General features: G+C 36.4%; 1 protein-coding gene across 8 annotated transcripts in view; it reads left to right on the forward strand.

Moving 5' to 3' along the window:
• Positions 1-16798, forward strand: part of LOC130152705 (kinesin light chain 1) — a 71755-nt gene extending 54957 nt beyond the window's left edge. For 3 of the 8 annotated variants that reach the window (XM_056346688.1, XM_056346694.1, XM_056346695.1), the window contains 4 exons: positions 2902-3063; positions 8392-8522; positions 13081-13147; positions 14490-16798. In XM_056346688.1, the coding sequence (XP_056202663.1) occupies positions 2902-3063; positions 8392-8522; positions 13081-13147; positions 14490-14555 (426 nt within the window). In that variant the 3' untranslated portion in view covers positions 14556-16798. Of the gene's footprint in view, positions 1-2901; positions 3064-7029; positions 7662-8391; positions 8523-13080; positions 13148-14489 lie in introns of those variants that run through there. The other 5 variants (XM_056346689.1, XM_056346691.1, XM_056346690.1 and 2 more) reach the window with 5 other exon arrangements.
• Positions 16799-17875: the final 1077 nt, after the last annotated feature.

The raw sequence follows: 17875 nt of genomic DNA on the forward strand, positions 1-17875 counted from the left end.
TAAGGGGGGACTTCTAATGTGGAGAAGTTCAGTGCTGTCTCTGTGCTCTCAGATGTGCTGTTCAGATAACCCTTTCTCAGTCTTAGAAGGTGGGAGAGAGTTTGTTTTTGTTAGGGTGTTGTTGGCTTTTTGTTTTTCCTTTCCCCTTTGGATATTTGATACAATGTCTTTCATAAAAAAAGCACGTAAGACTGGACAAGCAAACATGGCTTGTCAGTCAGCGTTAAAATTGAAAGCAAGATAAGAAAATGTAAGTGAATAAAAAAGCTTGTAAAGGTCAGTTTTGTTTTTATGCAATAGTAAATAAGACTTGTATTTTTTTCAGAAGTGTTTGGGTTTTTATTTTATTTTTCTTATATGTCCATGTAAAATTCTAAACTCAAATTCTAAATTCAAGTAAGCTGACTTAGGTGATGGACCATATCTTTATTGATAATGTACTGTTTCTTATTGGTTATACTGATTTGAAGTTGTATTTTCAATAATGATAGTGTAGTGTTTGATGTGTATAGAAGATTATTTCAGGAAAAGGGAGAGAGCAAAAAAGTTCCTGGCAAACCTCATGCTCTTCTAGTGAATTCTGCAACAGTTCCCTTTGATATAAGGTGGCTAAGTTCTTTCTTCCACAAAAAATGATGGAAAACTTGTGTTTGCCAAATAAATGGAATGAAACTGGTAAGAGGAAAGTATAAACCTGGGACAAAAGTTCTTCAGCAAGAAAAATTCAAGGGTGGGGGCAAAATAGTTGATACGGGTACTTTCACTGAGGATGATTTTTCACATGGTTTTACTGAAGTTTCATTTTTGGTGTGTGTCATTCAAATGTGATTTGAAAATAAGACATGAACATGTGATGCATCTTTAACATACTTGCTTTGGTTCTTAGTTTTACTGTTGCCATTAGACATGATAATTTTTCACTGTGGACAGATGCAACCAGGGTAAATTGGCATAAAATAATAGTAATAAGAAGACTGGAAGAAAACAGCTTGTACTTATGTTTGTTTCCTTTTTATATAAACACCAAAACAGCGCACCAGCTTTTCAACTTCCAATTTTTACTGTGAAGCTTGGAATTGTTTATTTGGGACTTAAGGATGGGGGCATCTGGTTATTGAAGGAGTGTCTTCTAGAGTCCATGTTTAATTAGCCCATTTCTGGCTTGCCACTCCCACTGCAAAAACTGTTCCTTGTCTCCATTTTCCATAGAGCCTGTTGGAAGCTTGTTGCTGCTACTCCATTAAGCATGCTTCAGATTTTTATTGGTGCATCATATACCACCTATACCATAATGCATCACATTACACACAGTACTAGATTTGGGTACGTAGGAAAGAGTGCTGTCTTACTAGCAGTGTTTAACACTGCCTTTCTATTCTAGGTCATTAAAGGAGGACAGGGTTAATACATTTCCCATTTTGAGCAAAATCAAGGAGGTATTTTCATTCCCAGGTGTGGAAAAGCATCAGTCCTCCACAGCTCAGTTCTCCTTCATGCATGTTTTGTTTGCTTTAGCTGCTGGGGTAAATATGCTAGATTTTTGAAGGCTAGTGAAGTTCTTTGTCCTTCGTGTTTCATGACAGAATCAAACTGGCAAAGTGCACTTCCCTTGTCCCTTTATTGTTTTTATTTATTTTTTTTTAACATATGAGGTAAATAAGAGATGATAGCTTTGGAACAGCCTAGTCTGTATGGGATACGTCATCTTCTTAGTGGTGAATTTAGATAGTTTTATGCTTTTTGTGTTCTGTGCTGCTAAAGGGATTGGTGGAAAAGCCATTTTGAGGCTGTGTTTCTCTACTGTCTGAGAGGTGTAGCTGCTTTTCTGCACCGTACAGCCATGTGGAAGTGAAAATATATAATCATTGTATGTTGGTTTCATGCTTCCCTGTGTGTAGAGTTCCATCAGGGAGGGCTGTTCTGCTTTTCTGTTGATGGAAGGCAGCTATATGGGAACCAAGAACATGATTTCTCAATGTCACTGAAACAACTTTCTTACTCGTGCAATTGACTTTTAAGAATAATTTAGGCATGATTTTCACTTCCTGTATTGTGATAAACTTTATGGATTTATTGTACAGATTCCCTGCTGCAGTTGCTACTAGTGCTGCACAGTGAAAGATGGAAAATATTTTCTTACATGTAAGGCATTCATTTGGGATCTCTTCCTGTCAGCAGATACCATTTATGATGTGGAGTAGGTTTGTTATAAAGAAAACAAAACTGAATAAGTACAATTTGAGCTGTGTTACTTTCTAGGTTCTGTGTTAAAGGTTTTGCCTTACAGAAGGTATTTTCGTGCTTTTAAGGTATATAAAGGATTATTTGGTAATTGATGGGCATTCCTTAACACAGAGTAAATGTATTTTATTGACGACATACGTAGTCTGCTCTATTATAAACTTTTCATTTGATTTCTTTCTGAAGGATAAATTATACTACTGTGTCAAGTGTCATATATCAGTATTTTAAAATAACACAGCCTGTGTCTTAGGTATTAGATACTCAGACACCTGCGATGTTCTTCCCAAAGATGGGTGAATACTGCACCATTTGGTAGGTGGAAAACTGAAATTGCATTGACTGTTCCTGATCTATAAATTGCTTAAATATTAAACTGGCTTCAGGTGAGTGACATGAACACCATGAGGCTTTGACAAGTGATAGGGAAGGAGGAAAAGAATGACAAGTCACCAAATTCTTAGACCACAAACTGTCTGCCCACTTCATGCTGTGTTGATTCCTGCCATGTAAAAAGGACAACTTAACCGTCCTTCGAAAGCAGAATCAGGGTGATGGAGTTGGTTGGACTTCTTTCTTGGTATGGTTATTGTGTGTAGGTTGTAGATTAATACAGCTTGTAATAAAATAAAACCTTTTTACATTTCATCTAATTCTCAGGGTCTTGACAACGTTCATAAACAGAGGGTTGCTGAAGTGCTGAATGACCCTGAGAGTATAGAAAAAAGGCGAAGCCGGGAAAGCCTCAATGTTGATGTGGTAAAGTACGAGAGTGGTCCTGATGGAGGCGAGGAAGTGAGTATGAGCGTAGAATGGAATGGGGTAAGTACAGTACACAGTTTAAGAAAATAGCTTAGATAAATTATCACCGTAACAAATATGGTTGTCCATTCACCAGCCTATCGTGTTTTCAGTAGTTACTTGGTTGATCTACCTCGTCTTTTGTAATTTTGCAGAATCAATTAAGAAATAACATTTTGTTTATCATAACATAATGTAAAAAAATGTAATATTTTAAAATTTAAAACATTCTATCTTTTGTCCTGAATGGTGAAATTTCTTCAAGAATCCCAAGCAGTTGTATTTAACCAATGCTGATTGAGTGTCCTGGTTATGGTCTGGTGTACAATTGCTTGTCAGTGGTTTCTTTTTGCTGTTAGAAATACTCTGGCAATTAACTTACTTTTGCTGTTGTCTTTTTTATGTCATATTTGCCTATGTTTTAAATATTTTTTTAAAAAATACCGAAGTTGTTGGAATCACAAAGAACATTTGCTATGGAGATATATTAAGTATTAGCAGTTTTATTAATGTGATCAGTCTAACACTAAAATAATTCCAATCTTCCTCCTTACTCAGCTTGTTAGAGGAAAGAACGTAACTTTTCAGGCTGCTGTGCAATCCATTCTAAGAAGCAGTGCCATTACATAACAACGTGATAGTAACTTCATATTTCTTAAGTGAAATTAATATCCCTTTTCCCATATTAGAATTTGACTGGAGTCAGACCTTGTTCTATTTGTTTCCCATATATTGGCTTCACTGTGTAACACTGATTGTCATGAAGTAAAAACATATTTGTGATGTAATTACATATGCATTTTTCTAACTTGTTTTCCTTTAATTTGAAAGACGGTGCAAGCTTTCGGTTATTGATCTGGCTTATGGTCTTTGCTTCTGTCACCAGCTTACCCATGCTTTATCCCATTGTTGGCAATGGGATATATATTGCACTGTTAGAACTAACTCCCATCCGCAGTTCTGCTGAAAATATTCTGTTAGATGATGAAAGTGGTGTTGCCTGCTTTTGCTGTATGGGAGGGGAAGTAGCCTACTTTGCAATATTGAGCATTCTGAAGTTTCATTTCTTTTACAATAGCAATCTTTTTTCTTCTTCTTTTTGTTAGGCACATGAGACAAAGTTTAGCATTCCAAAGAAACCTTGAGAAAACACATACTGCTTTAGTTTTAAAGGAGAACGTTCTTTCCATCTTTGCTTTTGTCTCTTTATTATTGTTTTCTTGGCATTGGTGTTCTCAGTGCCAAGACAGTCAATCAGCATCTATTGTGAATAATACTGCATCATTAATAAAGCCAAAGTAAGGTTGGATAACACTTTTTTTTTTTAATTCTCATTTTGCCCATTCAGCATTAGAACTGTGTACTGTACTCTTCCCTTAATTTCGCTGTACTTTGCATGACTATATGTTCTAAATGGATTAAACATTTTTTCTGTTATTGACATTAAACAAGCATGCAGGTTTTGGATTGAAAGGGCCTTCTGTGGAAAAGCAATAGACAGTATTTCTAGGTCAGTATTTGAATCAAACTCAGTGATAAAATTTCTGAAAAATTTAATTTTGACTTCTTAGGGCAGACTTTTCATTTTTGGTGTGCTGAAGTGGCATTGCTTCATTCTCATCTTTGCTCTTTTTTTCTCCTTTTAAGAGAAGGTATTTTGTGTTACATGTTTTACATAAAGTGGGCAACTCTCTCTCCCTTTACCCTGCTAGTGTTTCTATCTCAGTGCTGTTCTTCCATCTAATTTATATTGTGTAGTTGGGGGTTTGTGGGGTTTTTTTGTGGTGGTTTTTTTTTACCCTCATGTGTTCCTCCAGACAAAATATTCTGGCTCATAAAGTATAGTAGAATTCTTTACTTCTGTGTGCAGAGCCTGAAGAGAGGCCTGCCTTTTCCATTTAAATTCTTCTGAAGTGGTCAAGCTGACTCATGTTCTTGGCTGTCAGAGAGAATATGTAGTGTATAAAGTAGCAAACTTAAATGGACAATTTTTGTTGGAAGGTTTATTGTGATTAAGTGAATTTCATATGTAATGTAATCCATATTAAGCATTATATGCTTTGATGTAGTGTGTTACACTCTTATAAAAAAAAAACCTGAAGTACCTTTTGAAGTAAATCTTCTGTTGACTATTAAAACAGACATGTTAAGTGAGGTTGTATAGTGCATATGTCTTCTAAAGTTCATCCCTTGAAGTTAACAAAAGATACTTGAAAATGTATAGAAATTGTCTTAAAAATTCAACACAGAGACACCAAGATTTGTATCCCTTATTATATTCGTATACAAAAAATGTCAGCAGGTATCTGTAATCGGCATTTTTGTAAATTGATCTTGCAGCCAGTTGCAGGACAGACAAAACCTTTGTGGTATGATAGTGCTTAATTTAAGATAACGTTCTTAGTGTGAGGAAGTACCTTTTCTTACTCTAACCCATATACTTCAGGAAGACAAGTTTCTGGGCACAGAAATCCGCTTTCAGGTGTGAAATGAAATTGTATTTTACTACCATAGACTAGTTGGTCAGAGTTGCTCTTGTTTTAATAAGAAGTGTCTGACAGTCAGGTGGGCATTGTGGCAGACAGCTACAAGTACAGAAGATGATAATGGTGGGCAGGTGTAAGCTAAAGTAATAAGGTGATTCTTATTCTGAATGATGTAAAAATAGGCAATTAAACTTTGCCATAGAAAGTGATAGCTCTTGTGATTTTCTTGTTTGTTCATAGTGCATTTAGGATATTTTTTTTAAATCCTAAACTCATGTTTTAAAGGCATCTTGATAATCATGCGGTCAGTGTTTAAGTTCAGGGTTTGATGTTTTTATTTCGGATTTCAAGTACCCAAAAGCTTGTCTGATTATTCCTAGTGTGCTGGTTAGCATAATAGAAGTTACGCTCCATACCTATCGAATTTGTCTTGCCTTTGTTCTTTGGATCACTTTCACTACTACAGTGTTGTTGGTTTAAGACCGTAAGAATAATTCGCCTTTTCACTGATCTAATATTTCTAATTGGAATTTATAGATTTCAATTTATTCAATCCTGAAAAGCCGAAGTCTGTTTTTAAAAGTGTGAACAATATATGCAATTTAATTTGCTAGATAACTAACTCAGGTTTTGATCTTCTAGTTACTTGGTAGCAAGGCATTTTGCCGTTTCCAGGAATAACTTTAATTACTGTTCATTCCAGTTGCTATAGATAAAGGCTTTCAAAGCAGTTATCTTAAGACTATCAGTAATAGTCTCTGTACTTACAGCAAGAATAGAAAATGTGTAAATTGAACCACAGCTTATTTTTAAAGGTGGATTCTTTCAGCTGCCTTGCTGCATTAGGGCAAGTAGAGAAGTTTCCACTTGAATTCTATTTAAATATATATATATATATGCACACACACACAGAAGTACGTTCTAAAAAATATTTGTGAAACTGAATTGACTCAGGTCAGTTGGATTCAGGTTCCTTAAAGTAATAAACAGAATTTTGTCTGGAGGTTAGGGGAGAACCTCTTTCTTCTTGCTGTTTTGTTTTGAGGAAAATTCTGACAGAAGTTAAAGCTGAAATGAATGCACCTTGCTCTGTTCCTTTCTTCTGTTTGGTTTTTTTCTTTATTTTTATTTTTGTGTTAATGTCAGCTGAAAAAAAAAATCCTTTCTCTGTTTACAAAATGTAATGCTAAAGCTATCACTTCATAAAGGTGTTTAGTATTTTATACAAATTCTAACTTAAAGAATGCACAGCATTGCTCATGTAAGTCATGCTCATTTGTAAGTCATGTATTAGTGATATAGGCGAAACTATAGAAAGATATGTATCCTGGTAATTGCAAGGGCCTGCACTTTGTACTTAAGGGCGGTCCAGATACTTACTCAGGAAAAAATTGTTTTGAATGTGACCTAGAAATACTGTAAAAAATAACTGTTCAAAATTGAAAACTGTTGAATTTTTCCCAACAGTTTCATTCGGTTTTTCTCTCTCCATTTCTGACAGGCCTAGATGCCTTTTGTGATTCTTATACTGTCTCCTGCATGACGGGCGTGCACCACCTTCAGGCTTTAACTTCTCTCTTCAGTACTGACTGCTGTGTTTTAGCAACCCCCTTAAGATTCTTGTCAGAGCTACACCTCCCTGTAAACTGGCCATTCCTTCAGTGCTGGTGTCCTTTTTTGGTTTTCTATTTCTGTACATGTGTAGCTTTGCCAGATATGTATCTAGTCATACAAAATGTTATACAACCATTTGCTGTGTAATACATTAGTAAAAAAAAAAAAAAGTAACAATGAACTTTATAAGTAGCTGTTCACTATGGAAAAAAGGTAGTTAAAAGTATCACACAAGGTGTTATTGAAATGGCATGATGGTGATCTTTACAGGAGAAAAACAAAACAAAACCCGTAAAAGTAAGGCATGTTCTCCAAGTGCTTTAAAATGTATTTAGAGACCTATTACGTGGTTAACATCAATATGGAACTCTGAATGTCTTCACTTATGATTATTCTAAAGTAGCATTGCTGTTTAGTCTTTGTGTGAGATTTTGGCAATTATGCTTTTCTCTACTAATCTTGGTGTTCAGTGATTTGTGTATTTGTCTTTCTAACTTCTAATAAACTCACTCCAACTCAGGTGTCTGTCTTTGTCTGCTTAGTAGTACTTTACTTCCTTCTTTCACAATTATTCTTTCATAATCACATAGGATTTCTGTGAAGTAGGAAGCAGTCACTTCTAATCTTACTAAACTGTTGGGTGTTTTTAAGAGTAAAACATTTAAAAATAGACTCGTGGTCAGTTGGAAGTTTCTTTGGATCAGCACGGCAGTGTAAAACATGAATGCAATGTATGAAAAATTCATTGCATCATGTTTTACATTTTCTTTGGTGAAAGTGAAAATGGAAGCACAGGAATTTAACCATACATGTTTCTGATCAGAAATATTTTTGTTTAAGGATTTTAGAAGTAATTAAACATGTTTGCGGGTAACGGGGATGTTTAGACAGAATGCAACAGGTGTTTTTCTTAGACTGCTGGAATGTTTTTGCTTGGGGCTTATACTCTGTTAACCACAGTGTGCTCATGTGAAATGGTAACATGGTGATGGTGAATTGCTCAGCTGCTGTGGTGGGTTTTTGTTATTATGAATCATGGCTTGAGCATGTCTTCACATTTTAGAGGTCTTTGGAAGGAACCCTTTTGTTCTGGTGAAGTTGTAGCTATACGGTATTAATGTGGTTAGGTAATTACCAAGTATATATTAACAGCAATAAAAAAAATAATTCATCGACGAAATGCTTTTGAGCCAGCGTTGGGGGAGGGCAACGAACTCGTGCAGTTTCACATTTCTTCAATTTTTTTCAGGATGGCACTGGATCTTTAAAACGCAGTGGTTCCTTTAGCAAACTTCGTGCTTCCATTAGACGCAGCAGTGAGAAGCTGGTTAGAAAGCTGAAGGGAGGAAGTTCACGGGACAGTGAACCAAAGAATCCAGGGTAATTATCTGTTCATAGCTGTGCTGGTGTGCCCTCGTTCTGTGCCCCCGCTGTAGCCTAGTGTAGTGCCTAGGACAGTGTTTTCTTTGCTCAGCTAACTGCGTATAATGTAGATTTATGTCTAAAAGAAAAATAAAACAGGAAATAATTCCTTACAAATATATATGAAAGTCCTGTAACATCTGAGGAGTATTTGCTTTTAAGAGTCAACTCATTTTTAAAAGTGGTTTTTTTCCCTATTTACTGTTAGCCACTTGAATAGTCTCATAGAATTACTGATAAATTTAGTTACCTGCAAAATTCTCCTTTTCATGCAGCAGGGAAGAATAATAAATGTTACCGACTTCTATTGTCAAAGCCTGAATACAGTAAACCCAACCCACAGCTAATGTTCTTGATAGAGCTTAATATCTTGAAATATTCTTGATACAGCTTTATATATTGTGGGTATAGAGAGAAGTACTGACTTGAGCCCTTCTCAGTTTCTAATTTTGGAAACCCCAGATTTCAGAGAGCAGAGGAAAATGCTGGAAAAACTTTAACCTAGTTGTATATCTCAATAACGTTTTGGCCTCAGCGAAGTCAAAATTCAAATGTTAATGAATTGGACTTCTCACTCTTTCCTATTTACCACATGATATGGATTTGCATGTACGTAATATTTCTAATAAATGTATAAAAGCATTCGTCATGTATTGGTTGCTGCAGAGAAGTTTAAATGTTAAAATGTACTACTGATTTTCATGGTAGCCCTCGTGGGTGTTCCACCTCACCCCCAACATAATGGCAGTCAGTTTTGCAGGGTTTCTTTCTTCCCCTTTCTGCGGAAAACTGAAACTCATTTAGTTGGCAGGGAACTATATGACAATGTGAATTTGAACTTAGGTTTTAAAACAGTTAAATTGGAGAACCTGGACTAACTTTCGATGGAGCAACTGGACCTATATTAGTAACATAGTAGATGACGATGATGGTAATACCCGAGACAGTGATCTGGAGGCAGGGGCTCAGTGTGTTTTTGTAAGTGCTCCAGTGAAGCATTGCCTTACTGTTTTTATGCGGCTGTAAACATTGTGTACAGCTGTAATACATCTAGAATTTGCTTCCTCACGTATCTGTTTCAAATTCAGCCTGATGTGATTATTAGAATTGTTAATTAAAGCTGCCAGAGACTTGATGTTGAAGGCACTGAATTAATATCAAGGTCAAAAATCCCTTTGCATTTATTGATAACATCTTTAAGAACTGCCTCTGAGGTGATAGATTGGGAAAAGCTGTGAGAGGCATGTGATTAGAAGAGGGAAATATGTAAATGTAAAATGCTTTAGGGAAAACAAGCAAATATAAGCCAAAATAGGACAAAAGAGATTTCCCTCTTTGTCTTCAGTATTAGAATTCTTATGCGCTCTTTTTCTGTTTCTATTCAGTTCTGTCTAGAGTTCATACATCATAGTTCAGGGACATTCCTGTATAAATAGATGCATATATTTATAGCTAATTTTGCATTTTTCTCCTAATTTTTGAGACATGACAAATTTTTTTCGGTTTCTTAAAAGTCAGAGTTTTATTCCCTGTTCTCTGTAGTAAATTGAGCTAACTTCTGCAGGTAGAGTAACTCTGTGATTATAGATGTAGAAAACTATGCTTACATATAACTGAAGACATTTGGCTTTACAGTGTCTCTGTAAGAGTTTTATGTTATTTATTTTAATCTTGCTTTTTATGGTCTGCACTTCAGTAGTGTTATTTGACCAAAGCAGAAGTAATCTACCGACATTAACGTTAATTACACTGTGGGGTCTGTATCACCAGATAAGATTTCCTCAAATAAAGACATTAATGTGAAACAAATTTTAAAACAAAGCAATATCTTTCTTGCTTTCCTTTTTTTGACGAAGTGTTCTTGGTTTTTAGATGTCACCGTAGTTCTCAAAGAATAATTTATTCTTAAAACTTGGAATAAGTGTATTGCATTGACAGGCTTTTTGTAGATACGCACGTTTAGTCTATAAGACAACAAATATTGCAATTTCTTTTCTTGTAAAATATAGACTTTTTAAAATCTAATTTATATTAGCTGGTTTTACTAAAAAATGCAAAGATTCTTGGTATTAAACACCAGCTTTGTAGATCGTGAAGCATAGCTGTATATATTGATATTCCAAGAAGTCAGTTTGATTTCATTTTCTAAAGAAACTTTAGTAAACTAGAGTTGTGGGGATTTTGGTTTGGTGGGGGTTTTGGTTTTTTTTGTTTGTTTGTTTTTTTTCTGCTTCTGAATTTAATAGAAGGGATATTCAGTTTTTATTATGCAGACCTTTGGTTTTTAGTGGGTTCTGATCGCTGAATACTACAGTGCTAATACAGCATACATATACATCATTTTTGCTGTGAAGTCAGCCACTCTAGGTAAAAGATGTATGTGCCTCCCTCCTTACTAGTACACCTCTGCATTCCCTGCCGATGTCTCTATGAAGGCTTTATTCTGAAATTTATTTCCGCCTGTTGCTTATAATGTGCTGCTGTAAATAGTAATTGACGGTGCTGGTATGATTCTGAATGAGAAATATTCAAATAGAAGTACATTAGTATCACAGCATGAAAGAAATGCTTAGTTTTCATGTTGTTTGATATGTTTGATACATGAGTGGAAAACTCATCAGGGAAACTCTTGAAGTCATGCAAAAGCCTTTTTGACAACGAACAAGTCTCTTAACTGTTCTTTGAAACATACAGTACTTGAAGTATGGTATCAGTTCTTTATTATATTTCAGAATTCAGTTATGTAATAGTTCAACTTTGCTTAATTAGTGTTAAGTTTGATTGTTTCACTTCAGAAAATTTTGATCATGCAATGGAACAATTAAGATTTATAATTTCAAAGAAAGAGGAAAAAAAGAGACCAAACTATCATTATTGCTGTTGCTTATGTACCAGAAAAACAACTTCATGCTATTTGTGCAATCGTGTTCCTAACATGGAGGGAATTAAAAGTGCATTTGCCAGGCTAAAGTTCCTAAGTATGTTGATGTAAAAACATACAAAAACCCAACCCACAAACAAACCAGTATCACATGTGTCATAAAAAAAAAAAAATTTTTTTAATTGGCACTAAAAATACATGTGTAAATTTTTACTAGTGGATTTTGCATTTCCCTGGAATGTTTTCCATAAACCTTTGTGCTCTTTTGGAGATTTTATGTAATGTTTTGTGTTTTACAGATTAACTTACTTTGACTTCCGTATATAACCTCTGTTGTACATGTTTCCCTGAATAAATGAGAGGTGTATACCATGCATGAGTCCTTGCTTTGTTGTTGCTAACACTCATGTCAAGTATCTTAAATTGCGTGCAATCTAGCTTTTGAAACATTCTGATTTAACGCTAGGAAGAAACAGTAAGCCTATGTTATGTGGCAGCTGCTGCCTGTGTGCGTTAGTGTTCTGGCTTATTATTCTGCTAAGCCTTTGCTTTATGAAAGCATTTAAAACTCGTGCTTGACTTTGACTGTTAGTAGTCTTGCTTTAGTAGAAAGAAAAACTGGTTAATATCTAATGTGATCTGTATGGATAAACCTTTCCATGTTACTGGAAGGCATTGGAAACTTTGCATCAGCCAGCTGTTTCGCTGCAGGATTAGGCCCTCATTGTCTTGTGCATAGTTCATCAAATGTCTATTCAGAGCCCTCGTTTAGTAGTTCCAAATAGTTGAAGAGCTAGTGAAAACCCAAAGCAAACATAGAACATTCTGAGTAATGTACACCGTAAAATATTTTTGTTAGATTTTGTATATGTTTGAGATGTAGGTAAATTAATAAATACTCATCTCAAACAGCACTAGATATTACAATTAATGCAGTGATGTTTTGACTGTCAGTAGGTCCTGTGTAAGTGATTCATTTTTTTTTCCTCATCTGTTGCTTTCAATACAGTATTGCAGGGTTGTTGTTACCACTGCTCAGAGCATTGTAAAGCCAAAAGCATAATCAAAGTTAATAGCAGCAACCATCTTGCTTCCCTTCGCTTTGAAATGTTTAAAGGATTTTTAAAATGCTTTTTGAAATTGATGCTGAGGACTTACCTAGATGAGGCAGAAAATACTCATGTTGTAGCTTTTCCAAGTTAAATGCTGCCTGTGTGACAAACTTACTCGTGTTTCACATTTTCTTTCCTAAACTGTCTGTTTTGATGCTTTTGTAAGAAGCTGCATAAAATCGAAACTGAGAATTAGTTAATTAAAAGTCAGTGCTAAGTCAGTGTATTGATTTGATATGCTTTAAAAATTGAGATTTTGAGTTGAAATTAAATCACTTGCCTGAAATGTTTAAGCTTAGAGGAGCTAGCAATTTTTTTTTGGTTTTACATGTCAGTTAGAACCAGATACAAACATATGCTAAGCTATGTAGTTACCTTAAGGGGTGTCCCTCAGATCAGTTTGGGGGGCATTGTTCAGACTCCCTTAACTGTGCATTGCTCGTTGTTAATTGTGTTTTTAGAGCTGTTAGTTTTCAGCTTTTCTGATCGGTTTATCCTTGCATGTTCACTGTCCTGGTTGCAGCATGAAGCGTGCCAGTTCTCTGAATGTTCTTAACATGGGTGGCAAGGCTACTGAAGATCATTTTCAAGTAAGAAGCCCTACAATACTCTTACAAAAATAGATAGCAGTAGTAGGGTTTGGGATAAAAATAGCGTGATAAATAATATAACAACAAACTCCCAGTGACTGGCAAGATCCTACTTCGGCAAGATGTTTAAAGCGTATGCTTGAGGAGTCATTCTGTAACGCTTTTGAGTATTACACTTAATTTTAAGCAAGTGCTTAAGTTGACCAGTAAAGATCATTGGCTTTTATGATAGCAAGCAGCCTCTGGCTTGGACTCTTAAGTTCTTGTAAACGCTACTTTAAAAATACAAGAACTTTCAAAGTCCAGTTAAGTATTTCTTTACTTCAGCCCCTTTATTGTAAAGGGCCCAGTCGTCTTAATTGCTGTATTTTCAGATTCCCTTAAATGTGACTTCAGTTGTTTCTGAGGTCGTACAGGAGCAGTGTCTAAAAGTTTGTCTGATCTATGTTACGCTTCTGCTAATATAAACCCGTATTTTGCTTAGCTGTATATGGTGTGCCCGATAGCTACTTCCCATTTCCTGTTTTTACCTAATAAATCACTGCTTCTTATATTGTCAAATAAGCTAGCAATGTTCTGCGCTCTAAACACGTGTGCATTTTACTGACACAGTAACTGCAACTAATTTTAGGAAGATAAAACTGCTTCTGTACTAACAAAACTGTACGTGAGGATCTTCATTGCTGTTTGTCCTAAAGTATCAGGAAAGCCCAAACTGTATGGCTCTCATTTTACCATTGAGTGGCATAAAGGAGTCTTAAGTATATTATCTCTAATGAATGTACTGCAGAGTTTTCTATGGTGTGAAATGTATGCAAAACTTAATTTAGGCTGAACTTCAGGGGGGAAAAAAACCCGCAAACCAGAGTAAAGCATAATTCTTTGCAGAAACCATGCCAAGGTTTCAAAACGCCATGCCTTAAGTGCCCCTAAAGTGGATCCTTAGTATATAATTGATGTGACTTCCAGAAGAGTAATTTCTGTGCACATTGTGATACCAAAGTTAGTTCTCACTTTTTGTGAACTTCGGTGGTTTCCCAACTGTATACACTCATGGCAATTCCCATAGATGGGCTCTTGCATTTCTGGGAAGACTTGGGTCAGGATTGTGAAGGGTGTGTATACATATCAACAGATCTTTTCAGTATTGCTGGCTGGGGAAAAAGAGGTTTATTTGAGTATGGAAAAGTACTCCCCTACTCACCATGAACAAGGCCAGTTCTCTGTAGTTCCCGGTACCCGTTTGTTCCTGTTTTTTAAAACTAGTAATTTTGTTTATTTGCTGAACTACCTGGACATCTGCTTAATTTATTTGTTTGTTTTTTTTTTCCCCTTCACACAGGAACGAAATAATTGTCTGACAGACTCAAGAGCTCTGAGTGTCAGTCATACTGATTTGGCGCATTGAGATTCTTGGACAGAAGCTAGCTAATATTCCTTTGTGAATAAAGAAGCACTGAGACCTTCAAAGCTTTGGTTCCTCATCATTATGTATAGGAACACCTAGTCTGTAGATTTTTGTTGGTTTTTTTTCCAATGGACTGCTGGTTTTACTTTTCGAAATAGGGACAATTTCAAACACGGCATTAGTGGATATTTTCTTCTAAAGGAAAACTATATAGATATATATTGCTCGTTGCACTGCTCCCATTCATGGTTACATTGATTTCTTCAATAGATCCAAGTATTACAGCAGCCAAAAAAATGTAAAAATATAAACATATTTAAAGCATACCAAAATGCAATGATGTTTGAAAATGCAGGCAAAATTAAATGTGTTGCAGTAAATACACACAGTGCTGGAATGAGAAAAGGATAAAATTCATGTGCATTACTGTATAAATTGAAATTGAGCATACTGTATTGGTGGGGCTTTCCTTTGCACCACGTACTATTGTATTGTTAGAAACCTTAGCTGGCGAAACAGCACTTGGGACACGGCTTACTTAACCACTAGATTGAGCTATTAAATTTTACGGAAGAGAGGGTTGGGGTTACATTACATATAGATAGCACGAATAGCAATACCTGTGACCGTAACTTTGATACTTGTTGATGTAAGTCTTAGGGCACAGTAATCAGTGGAGGTAGGACAGTTCAGGAGAAATGGGAAACGTTTTGACCTTGACTTTGTATGGTTGAAGAACACTGACGTGTTGGACTGCAGCTGTCCCAGAGCAGCTGCTGTTGCTCTTAGGGAAACATCAAGCCTCAGGTTGACTTTCTTGCTTGTCCGCTGGAATTCACAATCCCATTCGCTGTTTTCTGAGAGTGCCCCAGCATTTCCTTATGCTGATTCCAAATCCTGCCTTTCTCCATAATAGCTGGTGACAGCAGAAGCGGGCAGCTACACACTAGGCTGTTACGCTGGGGAGTAGCTGCTGTGCAGAGGACCACTCAAATCCAAAGGGCCCCAACGGAAGCGCTAGATGGCCGTAAGCGGCAAGCAACTTGTTTGACTACACATCCATGTTAAATCTACTTATGGTTAATATATATGCTGTCAGTATACGGGACTGCTGCTGGAACTAAGTGTGTATTATTAAGTTTTTTATAGACACTAGTGTTTCCTCTTGCTTTTCTGTAAAGCTTGTAATTTTGTTCATCTTTTGTAAAAATTTTTCTTCATGTGAAGCTGGATGAGAAAGTAAAAAAAAAAAGCAACCAGTGTGTATACAAATGTATTTGTGGTCATAGTTGCGAGTTGGAAAATGCCGAACAAAATTAACTTTGGGAAAAGCTGGAATATTCATTCAAGGTTAGCGCCAACTGGAGGTAACTCACAGGAATGTAAGCGAGTTTTAGTATTTGAACAGGCGGCGAAGAGTCATTAGTATCAGTAGTTCGTAGAAGTATTTGACTGGTTTTGCATCTGGTTTTACGTTGGTTACAGTAACTGATGCAAAAAGTTGTATGTGTATTGCACTTAACTTATGTTTACCAGGAGGTACCTTATTAGCATCTTTTTAAAGAAAGCTGCATATATGGTATACCTGCTATGAAGACAGTTTAGAAACGGTGAGATACAATGCTGCTAATGTGTAGAAGTTTTAGCACAGAGTAGTGCAATTCATTAATGAACTTGAGCAAGAACAGATTGTTGCTCAGTTATCTTAACAATATATACTCATATAATGTAGACTCTTAGAGTTTTAATCTTTTTATTAAGAGCTTTTTATATTACAAAAATCCATAATATATATACTTCCCCCCTGCCCCCAAAGCAAAACATGTTATGTGCACCCATTGGTGAATTCAATTCTCTGCGCAAAGCCAGAGCGAGCTGGCTCTGCACCCGGGCTGCGCACCCAGGGTGGGTGCCGGTGCCGGTGCCGGGCAGGCTGGGGGAAGGGCAGGAGAACCCTGCCTGAGGAGCTCTTGCTGCAGACACCCCTTGCCGTCACCCTGTTTCACACCAGCATGCTGCCGGGGTGGCTCAGCGGACCTTGCAGCACGCGGTTCTGCAGAGCTCAGTGTTTCACTGAAGAGACTGTTGTAAAAGTCTGGCTTCCAAAAAAATCCACAAAACTATTTAGACCCAGAACTGATCTTGTTAATAAGGACTTACTTAAAAGACATTGAAGAATGTGGTTTCTACATTTCATCTTTCAACTTCAAAGGAAAATTATTTTTGCAGCCTTTCTCTCTCTCTCTCTCAAAAAAAAAAGGGGGGGGGGAAGAGAGAGAACTTGTGTAAATAGCAATACAATATTTAACCATGCCAAATTACAATGTACATTAAGTTTTAAAATGCAAGACCATGGTATGTTGATGGTGACAGTGAGGGAGCTTTCTCGTTCAGTATCTTACGGTTGGTGGCATTACTAGTACTGTGCTTTTAAATGTGTTAAACTTTTATATATTTTAAAGTGTGTTGGAAGATTAAGTTGTTGAGCTACTGCTTATTAAACAATTCTTACATTTACAAGGTTCATTTTTTTCAGAGAAGAAACTTCGAGACTTCTCTAATCCATAAATCCCCGAGAATGAGCCAATGGGCTGGTTTGCAGTTTGTGAAGCACTTGTATAAAAACCAAGTTAAGGTCAACATTACTTGTGTGTGAATCATGAATGAATTACTGTCAGGACATGTCTGTATACATTTCAGTTTTGGGTGGGCTTCTCAGTTTGCTTTTACGTAAGATTTTCTTTCTAGATTTCCTCAGTTCCGGTTGTAGCTAACAGTCTGCATGATGTATAAAACCAGAACACCCAATTGCGTAATTCTTGGATGTCTTCAACACCAAACTAGATCAACGGCTCTGACAAAACAGAAAATGAGAAAAGACCTTCAAAACTGACAGACATCTTGTTAGAAAAACTGCAACCTTGGTAGTGCTGTTTTGTTTTTAATCTACCATTGTTGTCCTTGCCCAGAACTGTAAGGGTGAACTTCATTAAAAACATAACGAGGACTCCAGTTTAGGCCAGTTCCTCTAGATTCTCCTGTGAACAGTGGCTAGTTCTGGGGTACGCAGTAGGATGTGGGACGAATCAGACATGGAATCATTACTGCTAGAAAGGTGCCTGTTGCCCTTCCGTCTTGTCTGGTTGTGTGCTAATCTTTAGGAATATTGGCAATATTTGGTCTTGAGTTTAGATCTTGTTAAATACGATTGTAAGATGGAACTGTTTCACCATTTGTTCCTCTCTTAGAGGAATAACTGAACTATTGCTGTGATGTTTGTGCTTGCAGTACTGCAGTGATGGGACATAGCACTTAAACAA

This window comes from Falco biarmicus, chromosome 7 (assembly GCF_023638135.1).
Source record: "Falco biarmicus isolate bFalBia1 chromosome 7, bFalBia1.pri, whole genome shotgun sequence".
In the NCBI taxonomy this organism is placed as follows: Eukaryota; Metazoa; Chordata; class Aves; order Falconiformes; family Falconidae; genus Falco; species Falco biarmicus.